The sequence below is a fragment of the Phyllostomus hastatus genome, unplaced genomic scaffold (assembly GCF_019186645.2).
Source record: "Phyllostomus hastatus isolate PE091 unplaced genomic scaffold, TTU_PhHast_1.1 phas_scaffold_1674, whole genome shotgun sequence".
Classification (NCBI taxonomy): Eukaryota; Metazoa; Chordata; class Mammalia; order Chiroptera; family Phyllostomidae; genus Phyllostomus; species Phyllostomus hastatus.
Genome location: NW_025334011.1, coordinates 15627303 through 15653881, shown reverse-complemented (window position 1 = coordinate 15653881; position 26579 = coordinate 15627303). Strand labels below are relative to the sequence as shown.

Below are 26579 nucleotides of genomic sequence, written 5' to 3'. Positions count from 1 at the left end.
CCATTTTATGTTGCTGCCCCCTTTGTCAAATATTAATTGACCATGGAGACTTGGGTTTATTTCTGGGCTCTCTGTTCTGTTCCATTGGTCCATGTGCCTGTTTTTATGCCAGTACCAGGCTGTTTTGATTACAGTGGCCTTGTAGTATAGTTTAGTGTCAGGTATTGTGATCCCTCCTACTTTACTCTTCTTTCTCAAGATTGCAGCAGCTATTCAGGGTCATTTATGGTTCCATATAAATTTTTGAAGTGTTTGTTCTATGTCTGTGAAATATGCCATTGGTACTTCAATAGGCATTGCATTGAATGTGTAAATTGCTTTAGGCAGTATGGACATTTTGATGATGTTAATTTTCCAGTCCGTGGACATGGTATATGTTTCCATTTGTTTGTGTCTTCCTTAATTTCTTTCTTCAGTGTTGTGTAGTTTTCTGTATACAGGTCTTTTACTTCCTTTGTTAGATTGATTCCTAGATATTTTATTTTTCTTTTTGCTATATCAAATGGGATTTTTTCCCCTGATTTCTGTTTCTGCTGTTTCATTGTTGGTATACAAAAATGCCTTTGATTTCTGAATATTGACTTTGTATCCCGCAGTTTTGCCAAATTCGTTTATTAGGTCAAGCAGTTTTTTAGCAGAATCTATAGTATTTTCTAGGTACACTATCATGTCATCTGCAACCAATGACAGTTTTGTTTCCTCCTTTCTGATTTGGATGCCTTTTATTTCCTTTTCTTGTCTGATCGTTGTGGCTAAAACTTCCAGTACTATATTGAATAAAAGTGGTGAAAGTGGACAACTTTGTCTTGTTCCTGATCTCAGTGGGAAAGATTGTAGTTTTTGCCCATTGAGTACGATGTTGGCTGTAGGTCTCTCATATATGTCCTTTATTATGTTGAGGAATGCTCCCTCTATTCCCACTTTGCTGAGTGTTTTTATCAAAAATGGGTGCTGTACCTTATCAAATGCTTTTTCCACATCTATTGATATGATCATGTGATTTTTGTCTTTGCTTTTGTTTATGTGATGTATTACATTTACTGATTTGTGAATGTGGTACCATCCTTGCATGCCTGGGATGAATCCCACTTGGTCATGGTGTATGATCTTTCTAATGTATTGTTGGGTGCGGTTTGCCAGTATTTTGTTGAGGATTTTAGTGTCAATGTTCATCAGCAATATTGGCCTGAAGTTTTCTTTCTTTGTTGTGCCTTTATCTGGTTTGGGGATTAGGATGATGCTGGCTTCATAAAAAGAGTTTGGGAGTCTTCCATCATTCTGGATTTTTTGGAATAGTCTGTGAAGGATAGGGATTAGCTCTTCCTTAAATGCTTTGTAGAATTTTCCAGTGAAATCATCCGGTCCAGGGCTTTTGTGTGTTGGGAGTTTTTTTATTACTGCTTCAATTTCTTTTGCTGTTGTTGATTTGTTCAGGCTTTCTGCTTCTTTTTCATTGAGTTTTGGAAGATTTTATTTTTCTAGAAATTTGTCCATTTCACCTAGGTTTTCAAATTTTTTGGCATACAGTTCTTCATAGTAATTTCTTACAATCCTTTGTATTTCTGTGGTGTCACTTGTAATCTGTCCTCTTTCATTTCTGATTATGTTTATTTGGATCCTTTTTCTTTTTTTCTTGATGAGCCTGCTTAAAGGCTTGTAATGACCCTTTAGTTTTAAACAGAGGACAACAAGTGGAAACTGAGGGATGCATGGAATGTGTGTTGTTTTTGGAGCTCTGAGACATTCCAAGGCAGGTAAAATGACCGTGTTTGGTTTATAAAAGAGTGGATTTTTGTTGAGGGACTTGAAATGTGCTGAATCCCAGGGGAATTACTAGGTAATAAGTGGGAGGGGTTTTGAATCTCATTAGAGTAAAATGGGAAGATATTTCCCTTTTTCACTCTTTATGTGGCAGTTGTACCTTAATCTGCTTTCAGGAACAGCTGTTGCAGCAGATGTTCTTTTTAGAATTTTTTTTTGTTTTTGTTTTTTAGTATACCTAGCAAATTCTTTTCATGAAGAGATGTTTATGAAAGCCCAGACCTTTTTTCTAATGCAAATAAACTTCCATTTGTATGGAACCTTCCAACTGTCACCCACACTGACAAAGCACCTTCTGAGGGTACAGTCCTGTACCCCAGTGTATGGAGGGTTTTGCATGAGGTTGAGGCCCTTTCATCACCTCACCACACTCAGTGCACTGGCAGCTGGCTAAGACAGGCTTCCAGGTACCGGGGAGGTCACTGTTCAAAACACTGGGACTACTCTTTCCCTTCAGCATGCCAGTGAAGATTCTGGTATTGCCATGGGCCACCACCTAGCCTGGTGTTCCTGGTATTGTAAGAATGAGCTGTTTCCAAAGTCTTTCTTCTGTCTAGATGTCTTTTGCCAGAAGAAGGCAAAAGTGGATGAGTTCCCACTCTATGGCCACATGGTGTCAGATGAATATGAACAGCTCTCTTTGGAAGCCCTGGAGACTGCCCATATTTGTGCCAACAAGTACACGGTGAAAAGCTGTGGCAAAGAGAGCTTTCACATCTGAGTGTGGCTCTACCTCTTCCATGTCATCTGCATCAACAAAATGTTGTCCTGTGCTGGGGCTGACAGGCTCCAGATAGGTATGCAGGCTGCCTTTGGAAAGCCCCAGAGCACAGTGGCCAGGGTCCATATTAGCCAAGTCATTATGTCTATCCTCACCAAGCTGCAGAACAAGGAGCATGTGACTGAAGCCCTATGCATGGCCAAGTTCAAGTTCCCTGACCACCAGAAGAGCCACATCTCTAAGAAGCAGGGCTTTACTAAGTTTAATGGGGATGAATGTGAAGACATGGTGGCTGAAAAGCAGCTCATTCCAGATGGCTGTGGGGTCAAATACATCTCTAATCATGGTCCCCTGTTAAAATGGCAGGCTCTGCTCTCGTAAGTCTCTGCTTCCACCTTAACACCCACCAATAAATCCTACTTCCTGTCAAAAAAAAAAAAAAAGACTGGGACTAAAGGAAACAGGAATGTTAGCCCCATAACTGGGGGTATTAGATTCAAAACCAGGAGGAGCATATGATTGCTCATTCTCTTGTTAATCCTCACTACTAGGTTTTGAGACCTAGTCCCATAGATGGTCATTAAAACAAAAAGGAAATCACAGACATGCTAGTGAATCCTGCTGTTGTCTGGTGAAGGGGCAGAGTATATTATTTCAGAAAATATTTTTTCTCTCATTACATACAGTGTATAGTATAGATATGTGTTACATTTATAAAATAGAGAACTCTGTACATAACCAGAGAAAAGACACAATGCTGAAATAATATTTTTCATATCGCTGACCTAAAAGCATAACCTAAAGTGAAAAAGGAGACCTCAAATAGAAACTCCTCTTCCAGTTTCTGCTCTCCATTTATCTATGACCTAAAAGGAGAATTTTTTTGCTAAAGAGTAAACTCTTGGGATCACCGTTTACCCAACTGTCACTGTTGTAAAAAGTCTTCCCACCTTCACTGTGTACCCTGGAAAACCACAGGTAATGTTCCAATGTTTGAGTAACAGTCATGCTCCAAGAAGATGCATCATGTGTTAATGCTATAGTGTAAGGGATTCCAGTTGAACTCAGGTACAAGTGCGTATACTGGCACACAACTCAGTTCCACAGTGTGGTTGGGAAAAGCTTAATCCTCTAAGACATTCTCTTTAGCATGCTCCTTGCAAATCCTGTCCCTTAGTTGTAACTGAGTTACTTTATTATCCATCATTTATTTTAATAAGTAACCTGTGCATAGTAACCTAATGATTAAAAACATCAGAGGTTTAATTTGTACTTCTATTACCTGATTTACCAGCTTTAAGGAATGCTTTCTGACCCTCCATCTGGAAAACTAGAAAATCAACATGTGTACTCTAACTTCAATTCTCTCTTCCCTTCCACTTTCCAATATGTGTGAGCAATATTGTCATTTGTTGTCTTAGTTTTACTATTAAATGGGTTCTGTCCTCAAGGCAGCACTTTCACTCTAGCTTTTCAAATCATCTCTTGGGTGACTGGGGTGTTTCTTCTAATATTTCTTCAAAAGGTTTCACAGAAAGTATTTTCCTGTGTTCTTAAAACTGGAAATCCTTTGCTTTTATACATGAATGACAGTGTTGTGTGTAAAATTCTAGAGTCACACTTGACATCTTGAAAGTCTTTGTACTATTACCTGCTGCTTTTCAAAGTTGGCTTTTTTTTTCTTATAATTTGGTCCACACCCATTTTTTCTTAGTCTATATTTCAATCTGTAGATTTAAATCTTTTTACTTCAGAACGCTGAAGTAAAAAGTTCAGAAATACCTCTTGAATTATGTTTGGGTATATTTGTACCTTTTTCTCTTACTTGGTCTTTTCCAGAGATATGTATTACTTAGAAAGTCGGGTTGCCTTTGTTTCCTCAACCACAAGTCTTTATCTAATCACTTTTCACTTGTTTTCCCCCAGTTAATTTTACTCAGTTTCCTCAAGTCTACACTCTGACTGAGATTGAGCTTCCAGCATCATCTCTCCTCCTTTTGTTCTCTTCCAACATTGCTTCATTTCTTTATTTCTGTGCCTTTGACACTTTCCTCACAGCCCTCCTCTGCCAACCCAGCCAGGGTCTTTAGGATCTGTCATACACAATTTCTGAGAACCTGATCCCATCTTTCACTCAATTTTTCCTAACCCAAGCTTCCTTCCTTGTCACAACATTATGGGTTCACTGAGCCCCTTTCTGTCATTCTTTTCTTTTTCATATTTGCTCACAGAACTTAGTGCTGACTGAGCCAGCCAGAATTAAGGCCCCTGCAAGTTTCTTCCTCTCCTCTTATTTCCAAGCCATCTATTTCCCTTCTCAGTTTGGAAGGTCCAGCTTTTAGAAAATATCCCTGTCTGTATGTGTCTGTCTCCTTCACTAATTAATATGTTTTGTACTTTTTAATTGTTTTCACCTAGTTATGAAGGAACCCGTATTAGCAGAGAAAAGAGCACAAGTACCTGTGGGGATTCAAGTGTGGGACCTGAGGTGGTTGACTTCACGCATGCAATTGCAATTTCTCTGAAGCCCAGCATTTTATCTTAAATATAAGGCAATATTTTTATTCAACTTCATAATGTCTGTTTGTTTTAAATATTTAAAGTGCTTTAAATTACTCACCTATTAAATTACTTAATCCCCCCATCTCCAATCTTTGAGTAAAATTGAAGCCTCAAAGCACTAAGCCATAATCATAATGAGGTTTCAAGTACTTTCTCACAGGCCACTGGGGATCCTCATGACTATGAATAACTCACATGTTAAGAGGGGCCCTTCATTTGCATCTCTGAATCTCTGGCCTGTAGCATAGTAGCAGCTGCATATTTGGCAGTCAGTAATTGTTTGTGAAATTTACTGGAATTGAACTTGCAAGATTTCTTTGCTGCATTCAATAGACTGCTATCTATTTCAACTTATTTTTGGGCATTCTAACTAAAATGCAGTTGTTTTTTTATACTGAAAGATAGAGGTGAGGCCTTAAAGAATCAACAGTAATGTGTGTTTATACTGTGGTGTCAAGAGTCAGCTACTGAAACAGGTGTTTTCTGGTCATCCCTTCCAGCCTCAAGGAGACCAGACACTTGTCTTGAACTCCAAGAAGGGAGTATAGCAGACTGGGAGCATAGGCTCTGCAATCAAACTGCCTGATTGCAAACCTTGGGATCACCCCTGGCATTTGTGAGTCTGCAGGCTTGTTATTTGAGCTGCAAAGTCCTCATTTTTCTCACCTGTAATATGGGGGTGATAATTATACCTACCTCAGAGGGTTGTGAAGAAGAATAAATGATGCCGCCTATGAAAATGTTCAACATAAGTCTTGAAACTAAGTATGCACTTGTTAAATGACAGCTGTCCTTACTACTAAATGGTAAAATGAAAGGGTACAGCAATCACAGGATGAGCCAAAATTGTTCATTTCAAAATACTTTGAAAATATGACCCAGACACTAGTGAGCAGCTCCAGGTAATAATGCATTGCCTTGGTGTAAAATGTCATAATTCCCATAATGAATATAATCATTAAAAGTCTTTTCCCATGCCCACTCCCCACACACACCATGCACATAGACTCTTGCCCAGAGGTAGTAAAACAGTTAGTGGAGGACAGTTTTGCCTATAGGTCGTGTACTGCAGCCATTGTTCATCCTTACTTCTAAAGCCTGAACACCTGCATAGCTTGGTGTACATGGGTACTGAACTACCTCCTCAAGGTAGAAAGATAAGCAGCATTGGATTCACACTGAGCTTTACAAGTTAGCTCTAGGGCTTCCCCAAAGCAGGATTGCCCCAACTCACAAACATAAGGAGCCCAGAAATTTCTCCTGCTCACAGATTCCCCCTATTTCCTCATATGTCCTGGGAAAGCCCAGTGCTATCTAGGATTTCCAGAATTAGAACGAGCCATTGAGGACGTCATGTGTAAGTGCAGTCAGGCTGCTGACTAGTTATTTTCTTAACGTCTTTCATCATTTGGCATCTGCTACAGGAAACACCAGCCAGAACTCCGCAGTTAGCAACCATATGGATAGAATCTATAAGAAAATAATGTATAATCCATATCAGCTAACTGCTCTGAAGAGCTGATTTCATGGAGATAGAAGGATAACAGGGTTGTAGGTTTGTTATGCTGTCCTCTGGAGAGTTATCAGGCAACCTTGCACCACACAGTCTATTTTTTAATGGCACTGTTTCATTCTGTTAAATGTGAGTTAAAGACCCTCATTTTCACCTGATTGTTTTGGTCAAGGATAAGAAACATTTAATGGGAAGAAAAGTTCTTCATGAGGAGAAATAGTTATGGTTTTGAAATTACTTCAGAAGAAATTCAGATCAGGATTGAAGACCAAGGCACTGAAATAATCACTGTGACCTTACCTTCCAAAACCATCCCCACAGGGTTAAGTCCTTCACATGCCCCTGCTCATGCTCATGCTTTTAAGAGAAGCACATTTGAGACAGATGACATGGGGCTGTGCTAGGGTCCTCCAACCAGTGCTAAAGGTCACACCCAGCTGGGGACTAAAGTGATCCTTAGTGGATTAAAGAAAAGCATAGGGTCCAATGAGTTCTGTGTTTGTGACCACAATTAGCATTAACAATGACTGGGGCAGTGCTTACAGCAAGACCTTGGGAAGCTTATATTAACAATGGCTAAAAAGCTCTGGATTCACAGTAGCCAAGACCAGGAGACAACCAAAGTGTCCAATGGATGATTGGATAAGGAAGATGTGGTACATATATACAATGGAATACTACTCAGCCATAAGAAAAGATGAAATACTGCCATTTGTGACAACATGGATGGACCTTGAGAATATTATGCTAAGTGAAATAAGTCAGTCAGAAAAAAGTTAAAAACATATTATTTCACTCATACGTGGGTTATAAAACTGAAACTCATAGACATAGATAATGGTATAGTGGTTACCAGAGGGGAGGGAGTAGGGGGCAGTAAAGGGTAAAAGGGGCCTAATGTATGGTGATGGGAGATGATTTAACTTTGGGTGGTGGTCACACAATGCAATGTACAGATCCTGTATCAGAAATGTACCTGTGAAACCTACATAATTTTATTAACCAATGTTATCTGAATAAATTTAATGAAAGATAATTAATTAAAAAAATTTAAATCCCAAAAAGTAAAAATAAAAACTTTCTCAGGAAACTTTTTACTTGTCTCAGACAAATCTTGCAGCTCTGGCTTTAAAGTAATCCTGTGAACTTATCTGGAGAGAATTTTTGCTGTGAAGCAGTAGATGTCTAATAACACATTTGATGCCAGTGTCCAATTTAAATAGCTCCTTGGCAGTGTTGCTTCATGATCCAAATGTGGAGTCCTGTGTACACAGTAGTGAGGCTTGCCATCTGTCCCACTGAGTTATAAATACAGCATTAGAGATTTCATCTTTTCCGTGGTCAGGTCACATAACACTTGTCTTCCCTTAACTATAGGGGAGAGCTCGCTAAATTGTTGCTACTATACCTGAACAAAAAAGATGGCTTCAATTGTCTCTCCTTGAGGAAATATGTGAACTGCAGAGGCACTCATCCAGATAGCTCTATCTATGTCAACAGTAGATGGGAGAAAGTGTTCAATTCTTAACAGTGGAGGTATTACAGCAGGTCTCAGCTCTCAACAAGGGCATTTGTCCTGTCTTGGTGTTTTCTCCCCTTCAGTGTTTTCTTAATCAAAGGAATAGTCACATTCATGTACTTTGGTTTGTTGAATTAAAGAGAATTTAAAAATAAGTTGGTTAGGAAAAATGAGAGGATTATACCCTACACACATAATCCTAGCAGAAGCAGCATAGACTGGAGGTGTTTTCTGGGCTCTACAGTCTGACTGCAAGTTTGAATTTCAGCTCCTCCCTTTCCTGTGTGACCCTTTCCAGTTAATGAATGTCTTGTTTCTTCTTTTGCAAAATAATAACAATAACAACAATAATAATAGCATCACCTTCTCCCTAAGGCTGTAAAGAATTTAAACAATGACTAACACACACCAGGGGGTGCTTTCTGGTTTCAGAATGTCCCATATATAATACTACTTTTCCTACAAAAACTTACCCAAATTCCAAGCAAATTAATAGGTAAACAAAAAAGTAAGAAAGAAAGAGACTAGCACCAACTTACACCATACACAAAATAAATTCAAAGTGGATAAAAGACTTAAATATAAGCCATGTCACCATTAAAGTCCTAGAGGAGAACATAGGCAGGAAAATCTCAGGTATTTCACATAGCAACATTTTTACTGATACGTCCCCCAGAGCAAGGGACATAAAGGAAAGAATAAACAAATGGGACCTCATCAAAATGAAAAGCTTCTGCATGGCTAAAGAAAACAGTATTAAAATAAAAAGAGAATCAATTGTATGGGAAAACATATTTGCCAATGACACCTCAGACAAGGGTTTAATCTCCAAAATATATAAAGAACTTACATGACTCCACTCTAAGAAGACAAGCAACCCAATTATAAAATGGGCAAAGGACTTGAACAGACACTTCTCCAAGGAGGACATACAGAGGATCCAGAGACACATGAAAAGATGCTCAATATCGCTAGCTATCAGAGAGATGCAAATTCAAACCACAATGAGATACCACTTCACACCAGTCAGAATGGCCATCATAAACAAAGCACCAAACAACAAGTGTTGGAGAGGTTGTGGACAAAAGGGGACCCTAATGCACTGTTGGTGGGATTGCAGACTGGTACAACCACTATGGAAAACAGTATGGAATTTTCTCAGAAAACTAAAAATGGATCTGCCTTTTGACCCAGCAATCCTGCTAGGATTATATCCTAAGAACCCCAAAACACCAATCCAAAAGGACCTATGCCCCCAATGTTCATAGCAGCACAATTCACAATAGCCAAGTGCTGGAAGCAACCTAGGTGCCCATCAGTAAATGAATGGATCAAAAAACCATGGTACATTTACACAATGGAATTTTATGCAGCAGAAAGAAAGAAGGAGCTCCTACCCTTTGCAATAGCATAGATGTAACTGGAAAGCATTATGCTAAGCGAAATAAGCCAGGCAGTGAAAGACAAATACCATATGATCTCACCTTTAACAGGAACCTATGCAGCAAAGCAAATAAACAAGCGAAATATAACCAAAGACACTGAAATAGAGAACAGGCTGACAGTGACCAGCAAAGAGAGGGGAGGGAATTTCAGGGGAAAAGGGGGAGGGTTTACAAGAACCAGTATAAGGTCACATGGACAAAAGCTAGGGGAGGTGGAAATGGGAAGGAGGTGTGGGGGGGGTGAGCTTGGGAGTAAAAGACAGAAAACTGTACTTGAACAACAATTAAAATAAAATAAAATTTAAAAAAAAAAGAGAAAAAAGACAATTGTAATGTACTCTTCATAAACTGAAGAAATTATGTCAATAAAACTATTTGCCTGGTAAAAAACAAAGAAAGAAAGACTAAAATAAAGCCCTGGCTGGTGTAGCTCAGTGGATTGAGCACGGGCTGCAAACTTGTGTCGCAGGTTCGATTCCCAATCAGGGTACATGCCTGGGTTGCAGGCCATGACCCCCAGCAACCACACATTGATGTTTCTCTCTCTCTCTCTCTCTCTCTCTCCCTCCCTTCCCTCTCTAAAAATAAATAAATAAAATCTTTAAAAATATATACATATATAAAAAAAGAAAGACTAAAATAGTAGCCTGTTTACTAATAAAGCCAATGATAAAATACAGCTTAGGGCCAGGGCAACAGTGGGGTGCAATGCAGAATTAAGCTTTCTTACCAGTTCCAGATACCTATGGACCGCTGCAGGCCTCCCTCCCAACATGGGATCCCAGGAAGACAGAGATAGAGACAGAGACAAAGACAGAGACAGAGAGTTTAAATTTCACTGGGCATACCCTGTTCCTCCATTGGAAGGGTAAGGGATGGGACAGACGGATGGGGAAAACTCATCCTTGGAAAATCAAAGGAAGAAGTGCCTCTCTGCTAACGTGATTGCTCCTTGTGAGCAATTATAATTAAACTGTGGACACTTCATGCTTAGCCCACATCATTATGTAGTTGACCTAGGGCCAACAAATGCTTCTGAAGGAGGGAGTGCTATATATTTGCTATTTGTTTTCATTAAAAGTCATTTCCAAGGAGACTATGCTAACTTGCCAACCCTTATATGACATTTACCTACCTATCCTGGCCTTTATTTTTACTCTGCTCAACTCCCAAACCAGAGGTCCGTAGAGCTCACTTGGACCTTCACACAGGAAAGCTGTATTGATTTTATGCACCTGTTCTTTCTCTCCAGCTGTCTATCCCTCCATGCTCCTCAGCACCCTCTGCATTGTGGGCTTCACACCATTTCCCCAGACTTGGCGACATTCCCCGCAGCTTGTGGAGGGGTGTATCTCAGGGAGACCAGGGAGACAGGGGTAAGTGGGGATTGACCCACGGGCCTTTCTGGATCACAGCCTCTCCACTCTTTACAAAAGAGTGCCTCTACCCCAAAATGGGTGAATTTGCTATTTAATTCAATTCAACAATTAACAAAAACTGGAAGTCAAGGACAATGGGATGGGTCCCCTCCCCCACCTCTTCCTGCTGTGTCACCATGGGTGGGCTAAGTTCCTCTGTGCAAGGCAACCCTTCCCTGGGTATCTCTCTCCACACTGGGTAAGTCCCCTCCTCTTGCTCCTTCAGGCCTCAGGAAGGTAAGAATCCCATTCCTACTGCAGCTTCCATTTCGACATGTTCTGAAGCACACCCACTCTTTGGGAACACTGAGGTCCCTTTATTAAACTCCCTTCTATTACTCGTTCACTGTGCCATCCCTTCTTACCCTGCCTGAACAACATTAGGCAGCTGGCCCAGGAATATTGTCCTTGTTTAAACTGCAGCTCCAGTTGTCCTTGGGTGGTGGCTCTGAGTGTGTGAGCTGCCCAGTCCAAGGCCCTGAGCACACAGGCATTTATGCAGGAGGCAGCCATGAACCCACCCCATCCTGAAGGCCCTGCAGGTATCCACTGTAGGAGTGGGGGAGTTGAGGGTTTTATTATAGGGCACCCACCTGCAGAAAAACCAATAAAAATATAAGGGGAGGTGGGGTCAGAGAACAGTAGAGCCAATAAAGTGATGCATGAAATGCTGCCAGGAAGGTAGGAACAATGAAAAATCTGATGATATCAAATCATCAAAGGACTATTCTCTTTTGTGGAGTAGGTGAAGAAGGAGGTAAGGGAGGAGAGGGAGACAAAGATAAAAGTGGACCAGAAAGGGAACAATGGGATTTTTTTTTTTACAAAGAACTATAGCTTTGCCAACTCTACTATTTTAAAAATATGTATCTGTGTTGTATTTCTGCTAGGAGCTGATCTCTGTGCTAAACATGGAGGACATTAAGATGAGAAATAAAGTGGATCTAGTCCCTGCCTTCCAAGGGCTGGAAACCTAGTGCAGTGGTTACCAACCTTGTCTTCACTCCCATATACAAGCACCTGTATAATGACCCCTCCTCCCAGGTGATCCAATCTGTCCCTCCCTCTGGCCCTCACTGAGAATTGTCCATCCCATCCAACCTACACACTTAACCTGGAATGCTAGGCCAGTGTGAATAATGTTGCACCACACAGGTAAAGGTGGTCTCGGAGGCACTGCAGAGGAAGCAGGAGATAACACTGAAGCCGGATCTCGAGTCAGGAGTGTGATACAGGTGTAGAAGTACGTAGAGGAAGAGTGTTCCAGATGGAGAGGTAGTCTAAGCCAAAGCAGCGAAGTGACCAGCACCTGGTACATCCTGCAAGAGCAAGTGTCCTCATGCCCCAGGCAGGGAGGGTTGCCTGATTTAGTGAATAAAATAACAAATTTTCCCCCGAATTAGGGAAGACATATTTAAAAAATTCCTCATTTTGCATCTGAAACTTGAATTTTCCCCGGCTCTGCTGCTTGCTGCGGGGGGCCTCTGGGCATAGCTTGGCTGACCGGAGGAGCATGACCACCCTCACAGCTGCTGGGCAATTACACAGGAGGCAGCTCAACCCAAAGGCAGCACACAGTCCTGGCTGGTCGTTCGTGGGAAATTCCTCCTGAATGTTTTCTGTTTTGGTGTTAAAAGGATTATGATAAAGTCATCATTTGCTAAAAAGGAAAGTATTACCAAAAGTGGTTATTTCAAATTGCTCGGGGCTGAAACTGTCCTGCCATACCAAGACTGGGGACTATTAGTACATAAGTATCTCATCACAGAGTGTACTCCTAAAACTAATATGATGTTGTAAGTCAACTGTAATTTAACTAATTAATTAACTTTTAAAAAATGCTGAGGATGCTGCATAGGAAGCATGGACGTTTCCACCCTGCAAAGGGCCACGCGGACATCCATAATCAGGCTTTTGACTCTCTTGCCCTCTAGTGGCCAAATGCCTGAACAAGGGTTTGAGTTCCCTCTGGTTAGTGCCCCATCGCCATGGAATCCTGCATTGCTCTAACTCCGCAGGAAGTGACATAACTAAGAAAAAGTGGGAAGTGCAGGTGCAGACAGATCATAAGCCCAACACCAGCCTGACAGGTGCTGCGATCCAAGGAAGAAGTGTAGAATGCTGTGCTGCTCTCCTGTAGCCTCTTGCTTCTTCCCCCGTGAGGCTTGTCAGACTCTGGGGATTGAATCTATGCAAGGTTGACTTTCCGTTCACTCATTATTCAACAAACATTTCCGGAGTGTCCAGTGTGGGACAGGCACTGTGCTTAGCACTGGACATAATACCTGACATATTTCATTATGATTTGGAGTTAAACCAAAAAATTTGCACAGAATTCTAGAGATTGAACCCAAGGTGAATTGAATACACCTCTAGGCACAGAAATTTTAGAATTGTAAAACGGTCTACCTGAATAACACATTTTTACCTGAACTCTAATTTTTCTGCCACATCTTTTCTTTATAACTTACACATATCATGTCTTTTTGATAAGTGGTCATTAGACTTCCTGACAATTATTTTGAATCTGGCATACAGCAATCAATCAAATTGCACACAATACAAAACTAATACTATATGATGTGCCCGGAGCCAGTCCTAAATTTGTGAAAAAAGAGAGTCTCAGCAGAATATTGACTTTTTTCACCCTTTTCCTGGAACATGTGATACTGAGTTACTGGCATTGAGAGGATGTACCAGCAGCATTTTTATTAGAGCAATGAGGGTATTTGGAAATAGCTGGGTCTATTTGTGGTGGTACTAACTAAACTAAATCAGTATAAAAGCCTAGGTGGGACATGATGCATCACTTGAGTTTGTCCAGCTGTACAGAGTCATCTTCCTACCTTCTGTTACCCCTCACTCAATTCATCTGTCCACCATGCCAATATACTTCCTAATTTTTCCCTAACTCAGTGTAGTTTTTTTTAACCCACTACCTCCTTAGTTCAGATTCTGACACCTTTGCTCCTAAACTATTGTAATAGACAATTTAGTGAAGCCCCTTTTCCTGCTTCTGGAAAATCCATTCTAAACATGGATTTATCTAAAACACAAATCTATCATGTCACAGCTGCTTTTATCCTGTGCCTGGCTCCACAGTGCTTACAGGATAAAGGTCAAGCTTTGTGTGCATTGAATGCCTGAGACTGCCACCTGTCCAGCTATGTCCACCATCACTCCCATCATTCTTCCCAACATGTCCTGCTAGGGTTTTGCAGGCACTCTGAATTCATTTGTGGACCTGTTCGTTGAATATCTAAACATCTAAATCTGCTTTTATGCTGCATTGCATATGAGTTTTCTCCTTTATAAAACCAGTAGCGCTGAGGTAACTAAATCTCATTCTAAACATGTTATGAATCTGTATCAACTGTGTTGTAAGAGTCCCATTATCAGTGAGTAGTATATTTATCAGATTCCAGAGGCTTCCTGCCCTTTCATCTTCTACCCTCCAGCTGTTCAGAGCTCTCTAGCTTATTCTCTTTGTGTGCCCAGGATTGTGTTCATTGGATTTTGACATCAGCATAGAGATGAAATGCTTTGGTTACAAAGATCTGTTATTTTCTTTCTTTTTTGGAAAGATTACTAATGGGGTGAGGGTGGGGCAGGATTCCCAGTCTTTCTAACTGGAGGCACAAGATCTTCCCCAGCAGATGCTTCCTACAGTGTCTAAGTTTCTATGTATCCTAATTTTCCAACCAGCCTTGCAAACCTAATACCACTGGGCATGGCTCATCCAAATCTATTCTTAATATTTTTATTATGTTTAGATTACTTAGGTCACTGCATTGCATTTTTGTTCATAGCACTGCAAACATTGAAGAAAAGTGCCCAAATAAACACCCTGTGAAGTAGAGAAGTGATAGCTACCCATACCACAGTAGAGAAGGTATAGAAGTGAACTGAACCCTGGCTGGCGTAACTCAGTGGATTGAGCGCGGGCTGCGAACCAAAGTGTCTCAGGTTCGATTCCCAGTCAGGGTACATGCCTGGGTTGCAGGCCATGACCCCCAGCAACCGCACATTGATGTTTCTCTCTCTCTATCTCCTTCCCTTCCCTCTCTAAAAATAAATAAGTAAAATTTTTTTTTTAAAAAAGAAGTGAACTGAAGAATTCTAGGGGATTTTGCTGATCTGCCCAGCAATGTCACTTTCTACCAAACCCAACAACTTTAGTCACATGTCTGAGTTGCTCAGGGATCATGACTCATATGGGGATAATAAAGGTTTGTTCATCATATTGTAACCAAGATTGATAGAATTGTCTATTGCATTCTATTTATTCACTTACCACACTTATATGGCACTTCCAATGTTCCAGGCACTGTTCTTTTATCCTCACAACAACCCTATAAGATAGAGACTGTTATTGTTTCTAGTTTATAAGTAAGCACCACTTTTGCACAGCAGGCAAGTGGTGGAGCAGAGACTCAAGCTGGAACTCAGAGAGTGTGCTCCCTCCATGCTGACTTGTTTGTAGAAATAGTAGCAGCTCAAGGTGGCTACAGCCATGTGGTTCCCCTTAGAGCTCAGGGTGTGCTCCACTCAGCCTCTGTGTAGAGGTGAGGCCTCAAAACCCACAAGTCTGAAGCCTTGTGTATAAATTCAGCATTCACCCTGATGGGAGAACACCAAGAAAAAAGCAGAGCTAACTCTCTACTCCCTTCCACTAGGACAGTTGGGGCAGCAAATGGAAGAGCTGTTTAGGGAGGGAAGGGGCCCCGGCATGTGTTGTCTGGCCTCACTAATATGAACCTGTGTTATCTGGGAAATGCTGTGATAGAAGAACTGGAATATCAAGTTATAATCGAGAGGGGTCTTAGTGTTTACATAGCCTAAAATCTTCGTTTTACAGATGAGAAACCCTGGGGTTGGGAGAGGTTAAAAAACCACTGGTCCCAGATCACACAGCTCAAAGTGCGCATGAGGCTGCATCTGCGTAAACTGAGAACTTGAATAAAGCAGCACACTGTAGACTACTGGCTTTCTGCCTTCGTTTGGTTATCTTGGATTTCTTGTTCACTAGGTCACATTTGTTATTGTCTTGTTTATTGAGTAAACAGAGGTGCTGATGTGATTGACCATCTACATAATTTCTGTAGAATAATGACTCAAACTTGTATGTAATTGGGTGAGCATTAACTTGGGAGAACATTTAAACCAGGACAGCTTGCAAACCCTTTGCTCTCATGAGTGAATATGGAGAAGTTGGAAGGGGTAACAGAGGGGCCGTTTTCCCTGACTCTGGTGGTTTATCACAGAGTCAGGGAAATTGCTTGTTGCTCATCTCCCTCACCCCACCTCCCTATCTCCATTCCATTCAGCCTCCATTGTGCCAACAGAAGCACTTTTCCAGAGCACAGATTTAGCCCATTCACTTCTTGTTGCTTACTCAATCCAATTTAAACTCATTTGAAATACAGGAATCCCCAAAATTGGCCCTTATTTATTTTATCGGTTTTCTGCCAATCCTCATCCCTACCATTTTAAAAAATGTCTTTATTTTTTGCCATTATTTCCTCCCTTCCCCCACCCCACTCACTCCCCAGCACATATTACACTCATGCTCTCTCTGGCACTGGCTATTGTACTTGGGGTTCTCTGGGTTGAAATGCTCTTTCCCCTGTGAGTCACCTGCTGAAACTTGATTCATTTTTTGAGACCATGTGTCCCCTTCTCTCCCAAGCCTTTCCTGTTCTTGGCAAATGTGGCTGCTCCTTCTTCTCTGTTCTTTGTTTGTATCTCTATCAGAACCCTTCTTTTTCTAAGTGAACATATATCTTCTTAGTCCATGGTTTAATCCCACCATGTCAAAAAAAACCCAAAAAACAAAAAAACAAAACCGTTTACTCAGCATCTTGACATGTGAAGGGCTGTGGTAGGAGCAGGGGATTCAGAGATGACTAAAGCTATTCTTACTCTTTTGAGAGCTCATAATTTGAGAGAGGCTCACATATAAGCGAATAAATACTGTGCAGTGTGACAAATGTTTACAAATCTATGTTTATCTTACAAATTTCAGCACTCATAGCATCCACCAATGACAAATTAGTGCTCACTGATATTCTGAGCAAATGAAGGTGAGCATGAATGAGGGACAGATGGATTAGTCATCTTTTGCTTAAAACTGTACTCCACACTGCAGCATCTTCTGAGGCAATTGTAAGAGTTATATAAACAAAACATTTTACTTTAAAAAATAGTTTTGTATTTACTATATTATATATAAGAAAAACATGTAATTATTTATCAAACCCATGCTTTTTAAAATAGATATGAAGTCAATACTAGTACACTAATATAGTGTATCAATTTGATGACAGAAAACAAATCCTGAAGTTTGAGATAGCTGACCTGAACAAGGTAATTGTTTCATTAGCCTTAGGTTTTCCCCTTTTCCTGAATCTGGTCTACATAAATTCACCTTTAGAAATTTTGGAACCTCTTGAAATAAATTGTTTTATGGTAATAATTTGTAACCAAGGGAAATCGTTAACTACTTAAATCTTTAAAAAGACAAGACAAAGAACACTGTGTATGTTTTGATGAGAAACCAAAACGTACTTACTATATGTTTCATTTCAGAAGTGATTCTGTAAACTCTCTACTTGAACATCCTGATGTTCACAGGCTGTGACCTGTTTGGGTGACAAGGAATAGACCTACCTATGGGTTGGGTTGTTATTTATATGAGGAAGTGAGAAGAACAGGAAATGGCTTTCCCAGGCCTTCTGAGCAGTTGGACATGGCTCTTTGACATTTAGGGTGCAGCAGTCGGGACAAGAGGGTGACAGCAACTCTGGGAAGCCAGCAGGGGTCTGTGCTCGTGCCTCATTCCGCTGTTGCCTGCCTGCCTGCCTGATTCTTGCTCTGTCTGCTGCTGCTCTCTGCCTCTTTGCTTCATGGCTTTTTGCTTCCTAATGTCTCTGTTTGTGGGTCTCAGCTGTCACCCACCATAATGCCTGTATTTGGGGTGACCAACTGAACACAATTTTCCCAGCACTTTCTTGGTTTTAGCACCAAAATTTCTGCATTCTGGGTACACCCAAAGCCCTGGACAAAGGGGACTGACAATAGTCAACCCTAGCTGGACCTTTTTTCCACACATTTCATATTCAAATTCTGTCAGAAATAAGAGGAAAGATCTGATTGGGTCTCTTAGCCCCTCTCAGCACCTGTGCTCTCCCACCTCCAAGCCTATCCCTGCAGACCTGACCAAGCTCGGGGTTGGGGTGGCACAGAGAAAAAAAATCTTCTCCATCATTTTCCTCAGAAGAGGCTTGTGCTCAGGGCAAGTCTGGCAATACTATCCATTCCTTTCTGGTCTGAGATGTCAGTTTGTACACCAGTTTGACATTTGCCAAGGTCCTGGGGTTCTTACGCACATTGGGTGGGGGTGTATGTGGAATGGGTAATGTATGCATATAGTGGAGCAGGTAGGAAGTACTCGCCATGTCATTGTTTTGAGTCCAGTCCTGTGTTATGCAGGTTAGACTCCTAATACTGTGTTAGGGACACCCTGGCCCAGCCTCTCATTAAATTGTATCCCATTCAACCTCATCCAGTCAAGAAACTGTCACATTTGCAAAAGGGAGTATTTAAAGAGAAACAGCATAACCTGGGAAATGATGAATTTTAAGATCTAGTCGCAGGTTGGGACAAACACAAAATTCCCCATGGCTAAAATTCAGAGAAGCTGAGCCATAGAAGAGTTGGTTAATGTGGGGTGGGGGGTGGGGGGGACCTTCTTCTACCTCCCTAATTTCAGTACACTATCCTCCAGCTTGGCTCCAGAAATCAGATCCTTCATTAGTAAAACTGCTTTCCCCATCTGCAAGGAATAGAATCCCCCCCCCACCCCTTTAAATTCTGTGAACTGGGATGGGGAGAGAAAAATGGACTCACTGTAAAAATACTTAAGTGCAGAAGCACATGATTGGTTTTCAAGAACTGACTATAAAACTAAAGGGTGAGCGGGTGTGATGAGGAAGCTGGAGAGCAGAGATTCCAGGAGCAGGCTGCAGTCGCGCTCCGCGCCTTGGGAGCCCGGATGCTTTTGGAATCAACCCTCGAAGCCCCTCTCTCCCGCGCTCGCGCCCAAGAATCCTCTGAGTGCAAGGAGCTCCGCAGCCTAGGAATCCCCTCCTCGTATATTCAGAAGCCCCCTATACCCAAGGAACCCCGCGTCCCCACGGCGCTCAGGGTCAGGGTCTGGAATGACAAGGCGCGCCCAGCACCTTCTCCCAGTCGCAGCGCATACCTACCAGCCTCCAGAGGGTGATAGGGAAAGCAATGCTCTTGAACTGACCCTTCCATTCTCTGTTGTCTGTGTCTCTCTTAAAAATAAAGTTTGTGACTATTACTCACTAAGGCTAAAAACTGACAAAAAAGTGAAAAACAAACAAACAAAAATCTAGATACGTTATTGAACTAAGTCTATTTTAGAGTTTATTTGGCAGAGAAGTATATAGAGGCCGTCAGTGCAGCTTCAAATGAGATTCCCCTGCCCTGGTGGGGAAGGTGAGGAACTCTGAGTTCTAGAGGTGGGGGCAGAGGAGAGCAAAGGGAGGGAAACAATAAGGAAAAACTCCCCTTCTTTCAGGACCCCAGGAGGCATGACACAGACCTCTTTTTCTTCTGGATCCCCATCACCTCCAGGGCCCAGCTCTCAGAGCCAGGAAACCGCACCCCTGTGTTGCACCCACCACCACCGCCACCACACCCAGCGTGTGTGGCCAAGCTTGCACACCAGCTCACTTCAAAGGCTCTTTCCTTCACCTGACTGTGTGCAGGCTCCGCTCCGTGTGCATGGCTGATCCTAGCCTCATCTCCTCAGGGAGACCCACCCATCTGGGATGCTCATGGGATTAGGGGACCAGCACGCAGGCCAGCACACACCAGGTCTCATGAACAGAGAAGGCCCTGCTGCCTGGTGCCAAACAGCTTGTCCAGCCGAGCCCCCAAATAGTACCAGGCCCCAGGCTATGGCTGAGAAGGGAGTGAGTTAGGAAAATAGGTATACCTTTCTCTTTACCTTCCCTGACTTTGTTCTCCACTTCAGCATAGTAAAAAGAAATTAGAATAATTGAGGGGTCCCCAAGGGCAGTTGTGAGAGGAGAAGATAAAAGATCTTAAGTAGTCAACAAGTGTAACTGAGAGAAGGCCAATTAGGAGATGGGAGAGTTGGGAGTGTGATTTGAATGAACTCTCCAAGCCTCACTTTGCTCATCTGCAAAATGGGCGAAGGCAATCCGGAGATGTGAACCACATGATCCCAGTTTAATGGCTCTGTGATTTGTTTCCGTGGCTCTTGCCTCCTCCACAGCTTACTGCAGCCTTGAGGGTGGGCATGTGGAGAAGGGCCAGGGCAGAATAAAAGGGCCTGGAAATTCCTTTCCAGTGAGGCCTCATCAAAGACTGTTTTCAAAGGGTTCAGAACGGTACCGCTGGGTGAGGAGGGAACAAGCAGGGTGTTTGTACCTGTGGAAGTTCTCACATTCTCATGGCTCCCACCCTGGGCCTTGGAGACCTCTGTAACAGGTCATGGTTTGGCTCACTCTGGGATATACAAGTTGCGATTTTTGCTTAAAAACTGCCACCTGGAATCCAGACTTGGTCTGTGGTGACCAGTAGCAAAGCTGAGCATGGGTTTCTCCACGATGCACATGTGGCAGCCCCAGCTATGGTGCTCTACAGACAGGGTCTTTGCTCTCCATCCTCTTCCGACTTAAAAGAGATGAAAAGAAACCACGATAAAAATGAACATCAATGGATTCTCTTGAAAAGAAAGCAAATATGCTTAAAGTATTAACACATTGGCTCTAAGTGCAGTTCATATTTATAACCCCATGAGGAATTTGTATGGGGTGTGGGAGGAAAGTTCCAAGACATCAGAATAGGGAGACATGAGTGGTGGGGTCTCGGGGCCACCTCACTTCTCCTGGAAGCAGCTGGGATTTTAAGGTCAGCAAGTAAGAGCGGGAAGTTGGGTTACCTTCTGAAGAGAAAGCTTGAGAGAAAAATGGTGGCCTAGTTCCCTCCTGGTCACACAGGAAGGAAAATTCTCTTATGATGGATGAATCATACAAAATGTCATACAGTGGAATTTGTTTCCTGATGTGAAATTGTTGGTGAGGCTTCTCATACAGCTCAAAGGAGGTTCACACCTTTAATCCAGGCTTAAATTTCTCCTGTGAGGTCTGTGTCGGGAAACTCAGACAGCTAGTGCTGCCCTGCTCATTGCACACTGGGAAACCTGAGGAGCACTAGGGCTTATCTTGGACTACACAGAGGTGGCCATCTGTGCTGGTCTGCCAGGAACAGCAATGGTTTCTGCATCTTGTCTTACTGTAATTATTAATAGTGTCTCCCTTCTCTGTCACCAGTCCTTTGGTTTACATTTAAGTTTAAGGTCGCCCTAGCCAGCTGACACACTGCTGGCAAAACTAGGACTGAGGACCCTACATTTCATTCACCAGATTATCCATTTAAGCAAATATTGTCAAGTCCTTAATTTCTGAATTACAGGGGGACATACAGCAGTGTGTCCTTAGAAAGGAGACCTGTAACACATCAAACATGAGACCCCTGGTTGAAAGATTTTTGTTTTGTTTGTTTTTTACTTTATTTTGTTTTGTTTTCCTTTCATGGTTATCAGTGCCTTTGAAAATCACATTCTATGTTGTCAGCAAGCATTAGTTATTTCTCTTGTGTCCTGATGTCAAATCATTTTAAGCTATCTTGTCCTTGGGACTTAGAATTTTTAAAAAATTGAAATGTAGGGTAATTCCACATATGCTTGGTTCTTGCAATGATTTCTCTCTTTAAAAATTTACATGAAGGAGGTTGATATGCTTTTCACAGCCCTGTAATTAAATTGACCTGCTGAGACATCGTACGTAATAGTTTATGACTCTTATGATTAATGTCCATCATGACAGATGCCCCTTTAAGTTGTATTATGAAAACCAACAGTGACCTAGCCCTGTAAGAGTTTAGGTCTGCCTGCAAAATTGCCATTTTCACTAACAGCAGTCTTTTATCCCATCTCTTGTCTTTCCATTTAAATGACACTTTTTTTGTGTGTTACTTCATTTTGAGTTGTGAATTACCAACATATGGAGCCATTAACCAAGAAATAGTCTTGCACCTTCCTTGGTTAACAGAAATGGAGTTGAAAATTTAGCCTCTGGTATCATTATTGCAGCTCTCTAGATAACTGGAGGAAAATCAAATTTCAACTTCTTCCCGCTTCCCTTCTGCCTTTCACAGCAAATTTCAAAGGATAGCAGTAGGCAGATTGGTTTGTAATGGCAATTTTTAAACCCAGAAATTACATTAAACAGAAAACCATGGTACTTCAAATAGTATTTCTTCCAGAAACATCTCCACAGTAACAGCAATGACAACAATAGTATTTTCCACGAAAGTCTGAGTTACTGAGCTTATGTAGATTGCAGAACTCAGTTGCTGTTTTCCAGAGACCCTTCTCAAAGAAAGTGACACTCACAGCGAAAAGTTTTGAGTAAGGTCTGTGTGCTTTGGGGAGAGATGTATGCTATCAATGTGAGAACAGTATCGCCACAGGGGTTTCTCAAACTGTTTCAGTTCCAGTTCTCAAGGAGGACAAAGGGCTAGTAACGAGTCCAAAAGAAGCTTTCCCCTATAGAATGGCCAGGAAGTTGAACTATTCAAGAGAACACGTTGTGCTGTAATACATGTCTATATTTCATGGTCTTTGACGATTTATGACAATTAGCTTCACTGGAATGCCTTTCTGCCTTGTGCATTCCACATAGAGTTTTGCTTGAGGAATATCTATGAAGGCCACAGGCTGCTTTGCCTGTGGGGGAGGGGAGGGTCCCAGCAGTTTGACCACGTGGTCTGCTGAAGGGGTGCCTTGGGCCGCCAGGAAACTAACTGAATTTCGGAACTAGTGAGAGAGCTTCCCCATTTTGACCAACTGGGGATCAACTGGGGATCAACAGGACCCTGAAGGGCTGTTCTCACACTTTCCAAACAGCTTCAGGAAAGCATAATCCACATTTTAAAATGGATTATTTTTTCTGCCTGGATTGAGATAGGAAGTTCCACCCCTCCTTGGGGCAGGGCAGGCTGCTATCTGTTGTAGGTACATTCTGGTCTCTTTTATCCTGGTTTTTCTTTTTCTCTGTACTGTGTCAAGTGACAGGTAGGAGCTGCTGGGAGGGGCTATTCACACACTGAAACAAGCCCAAGGCTCAAGGACATCTGGTTTAGACTGACACCCTGGGGTTGCAATCTCTCTCTTTCTCTCTTCTTCCTCAGCACCCTCCAACCCCCATCCTTTCTGACAATACTTTGAAGACAAATACACAACGGTTCTACAAGGTCAGGCTAATGTGGGCTTGGGAACTCGACACAGATCCCTGCTTCATGAACATTTTACACCTGAGGAGATAGAAAGGTTAAACAAAACAAGATTCATCTGGCATTCCCCTGTGGGCCACTAGTACAGAAACTGTGTAAGATTAGTTCCTCCTAAAAGCAAGATTACCAGCTAGTTCAGTTGCAAAAGCATGGAAGCCTTGAGTTATCTCCATTATTAACCCAACTGCGCACATTCTTGCTGCCAGGCATGGCTTTAGCTTTCTGGAAGATTCACATCTCGGATTTCAAGGAGGATCCTGTTAGGAGTTGAGGGTCCTCCCCTTCCTGATGTGAGTTTAGCTCACTCTGTGGCATGCCCACTTTTCTTTTGGTCTGTATCCTTTGTCCTTTAGGGGCTTCCACATCTTTTTGTCCTAAATGGCCAAAACATGTCCCCCACACTGCCAAACACACAGGTGACTCAAGGTCAGAATCGGGAGGATAGGCCAGCCATTGTTCTGCACAAATTTTTGATCTAAATGAATCTAAAACCTTGCCCAGTTAGCCTGTAAATAGGGTCAAGGTATGGTCAGCAGGCTAACGATTGTCCTTTCCCCCCTCAAAAGCAGGGGCCCCTACAGATGAGAACAGCACACTTTCCCTACTAGTGGTTGGTTGTGTTACTTTCAGATAGCTGGAACAGCAGAGCTGATGTCGCTTAGATGATTTTCCCATCCTTTTTTGTGAACCTTGTGCCTATTTTCACTTTCCGGGAAATTTGCCAGTTTTTCAAGGACTCGGTAAAGAATATAGTAAATACTTGTAGGTAGTTTAGGAAAAAGAGTAAATTGGACATACCTCTCTGCCCATAGCATTTTCGTTGCCTTTCAGATATCTTAAAGTAATTAACTTGAGAGATTCAGAAGGTTGGTTTTACCAATTTACTTTTCTGATCCGTGGTGTGTGTGTGTGTGTGTGTGCAGGGGAAAGGAGAGGAGTCAAAGTGTAGGCAAATAAGTAGACTTTCCAAAGCCTAGTTTAAGTGATTGAAATGGATTGTGTCAAAAGTAAACAACCTCTGTGTATGTTAATCAGGCTCCAAGCAGTGCCAGAAAGTGTTTACTTAACATTCAGCATATACTCTTTCTAAATTTTTAAAATGGGATTTCACTGAAATTTGGCACTTCAGCAGTTGGCTGTTTATGAATACGTGTATCAACTTGTTTGGGAGGCTGATTCCGTGTCTGAGATTAAAGAGACCAGAAGGTTCTTGCGGGTGATCTTGTGTGTAATGTTTCCCACCCGCTGGCTGCGAAGTCTCAGCAGTTTGCAGCGGTGGAGATAGGCAGTCTGGGTCCCGGGGAGGAAGGCCCATCACCTGTTGGGGCGTCGGGAGCGCGCGGCGCGGGGCCGACCCTTGCGCGGCAGGGGCGGCGGCGGCCGGGAGCACAACCCCAATCCTCTGGGACCGGCCGGGTGGGCGGGAGGACGGACGCGGGACGCAGGCACTGGAGGATCTGCGCTGGAACGCACTTTTCTCCGGCCAGAGAGACTTTGCAAGGGAGTGGAGAATAGTTTGGGGTGTGGTTTCGCACCATTTCCTCCTCCCCACCCGCGGACCCCTTCTAAGAGCTTTCCGAGAGCTTTCAGAACTACGCTGGGAAGTTTAAAGAGCATAGAGGAGCTTGTGCTGTAGGCAGGGACAATGGAAGAAAATGAAAGCCAGAAATGTGAGCCGTGCCTTCCTTACTCTGCAGACAGCAGACACATGCGGGGTAAGTAACAGACTCATTCAAAGATGGAGTTACAGTTACGCGTGCCCCTCGCCGCTTGCTGTGTTTTATAACTGGAGATGGGGCGCAGGCAAAGAAAAGGCGTATTTCTTGTGATGGTGCGTTTTCAAAACTGAGTGGAGAGCTGTGACTTCTTGGGTTTGACTCTGGCAGGATTTTCTGAAGCAAAGGAGTGGCGTGGTGATGTCCTATTTGTAGCACAGTAAGCAGTCAGTAGCTGATGTATCTCTTGGCAATGACAAATACATCGCTAAAAGCAGCTTTTCATACGCATTACTCCAGCCGCGGGAGAAAGCAGTTGCTTCTTTGAAGCTCTGTCTGGGGCGGCAGCATTTCCATTCATTGGTTGGGGGAATCCAGGAGGCAAATGCCTCGTGGATGCAAGTTTTGTATTTTCAAGTTAAATCACGGAGTTGGGAGATGTTTCATTTTCCAGATCAGAACAGTAGGGGTGCAGTGTATATCTCGATGATAGATGGAACTCTGAATCTTCTGTGTGTTTTAATTCAAAAGTTGAGAGTTGTGAGACAATTTTGGTGAATTTTCCCTGGGCAGTTTCCCTTTAATTGTTTTTATAATAGACTTGTCTTTTCCGTAGGGAATTTCCAGAAGCTTGTGTTATTCCAAAGAAATTTCACCGAGAAACTGGGTACAGAAAGGATTTATGTGCTCTCCAGTGTCTGACGTGTCTGATGCCAGAGCCTATCCGATGGCATCCTACAGGCAGCACGTTCATAACAGCCCCGTGCCCCAGGTTGATCCAGGGCCCAGTTAGTAACTAAAGGACTTGCTTTGGGGGCAATAGTGCTGTGCGTAGGAGTAGGGATTATGCACAGGGGAAAAGGTGTGTGTGTGCTTTTTTTTTTAAGACTAAAGGGAAATAACAAATGACTCATCCACACTGAAAATGCAAAAGTAAGCCAGACAGAAGAAAATGCAATTACAAGGGATAGACACCCCCTCCCCCAACTGAAATGCAGGGAACTTTTAGGTTTAGTTTAGTACACCCTGGAGAGTCAGAGACTTAACATCTATCAGTGTAGGCGTTCTGTTTGCACTTCCAAAGCAGAGCATTCTCCTTGAAGGCGCCTGGTCGGTGGGGTCCAGCAGGAGATAAGGCTCCCTCCTCTCCCTCTGCCCCCCCCCCACCCCCTTATGTGATAGGACAGAATCCTAAGGCAGGAAATTCAGCCTCTGGACCTTTGCTGAGATAAATGACTTGGAATCTAGATGGGCAATTATAATAGGACCAATTTAAGAAATAACTTTCAAACAAACACAGCAATTCAAAGATGCTTCCAAGACTGGAGATGGTCACAATGAGAGAGTATAATCATTTTATTCATTATTCATTTGTTCAATGAATATCAAACACCTGTTATGTGGTAGTCACTGTTTTAGTTGCTGGGTTCCAGCCGGGAACAGACTAGCCTTCA

At 42.5% G+C, this 26579-nt stretch overlaps 1 protein-coding gene and 1 pseudogene across 15 annotated transcripts in view; both read left to right on the top strand.

Annotated features, from left to right (window-relative positions):
* The window catches only part of KIAA1217 (KIAA1217 ortholog), a 486478-nt gene that overhangs the window by 158317 nt on the left and 301582 nt on the right, over nucleotides 1-26579 (top strand). For 6 of the 15 annotated variants that reach the window (XR_006787887.1, XM_045858213.1, XM_045858209.1 and 3 more), the window contains exon 1: nucleotides 24764-25125. The exons of 1 other annotated variant lie outside the window; for it this stretch is intronic. Coding sequence is in view for 13 of the 14 variants with exons in the window: in XM_045858213.1 (XP_045714169.1) it covers nucleotides 25056-25125 (70 nt within the window). In the remaining variant the exon portion in view is untranslated. Of the gene's footprint in view, nucleotides 1-24758; nucleotides 25126-26579 lie in introns of those variants that run through there. 8 more of the 15 variants (XM_045858221.1, XM_045858222.1, XM_045858220.1 and 5 more) reach the window with 5 other exon arrangements.
* Nucleotides 2306-2923, top strand: LOC123831343 (annotated as a pseudogene).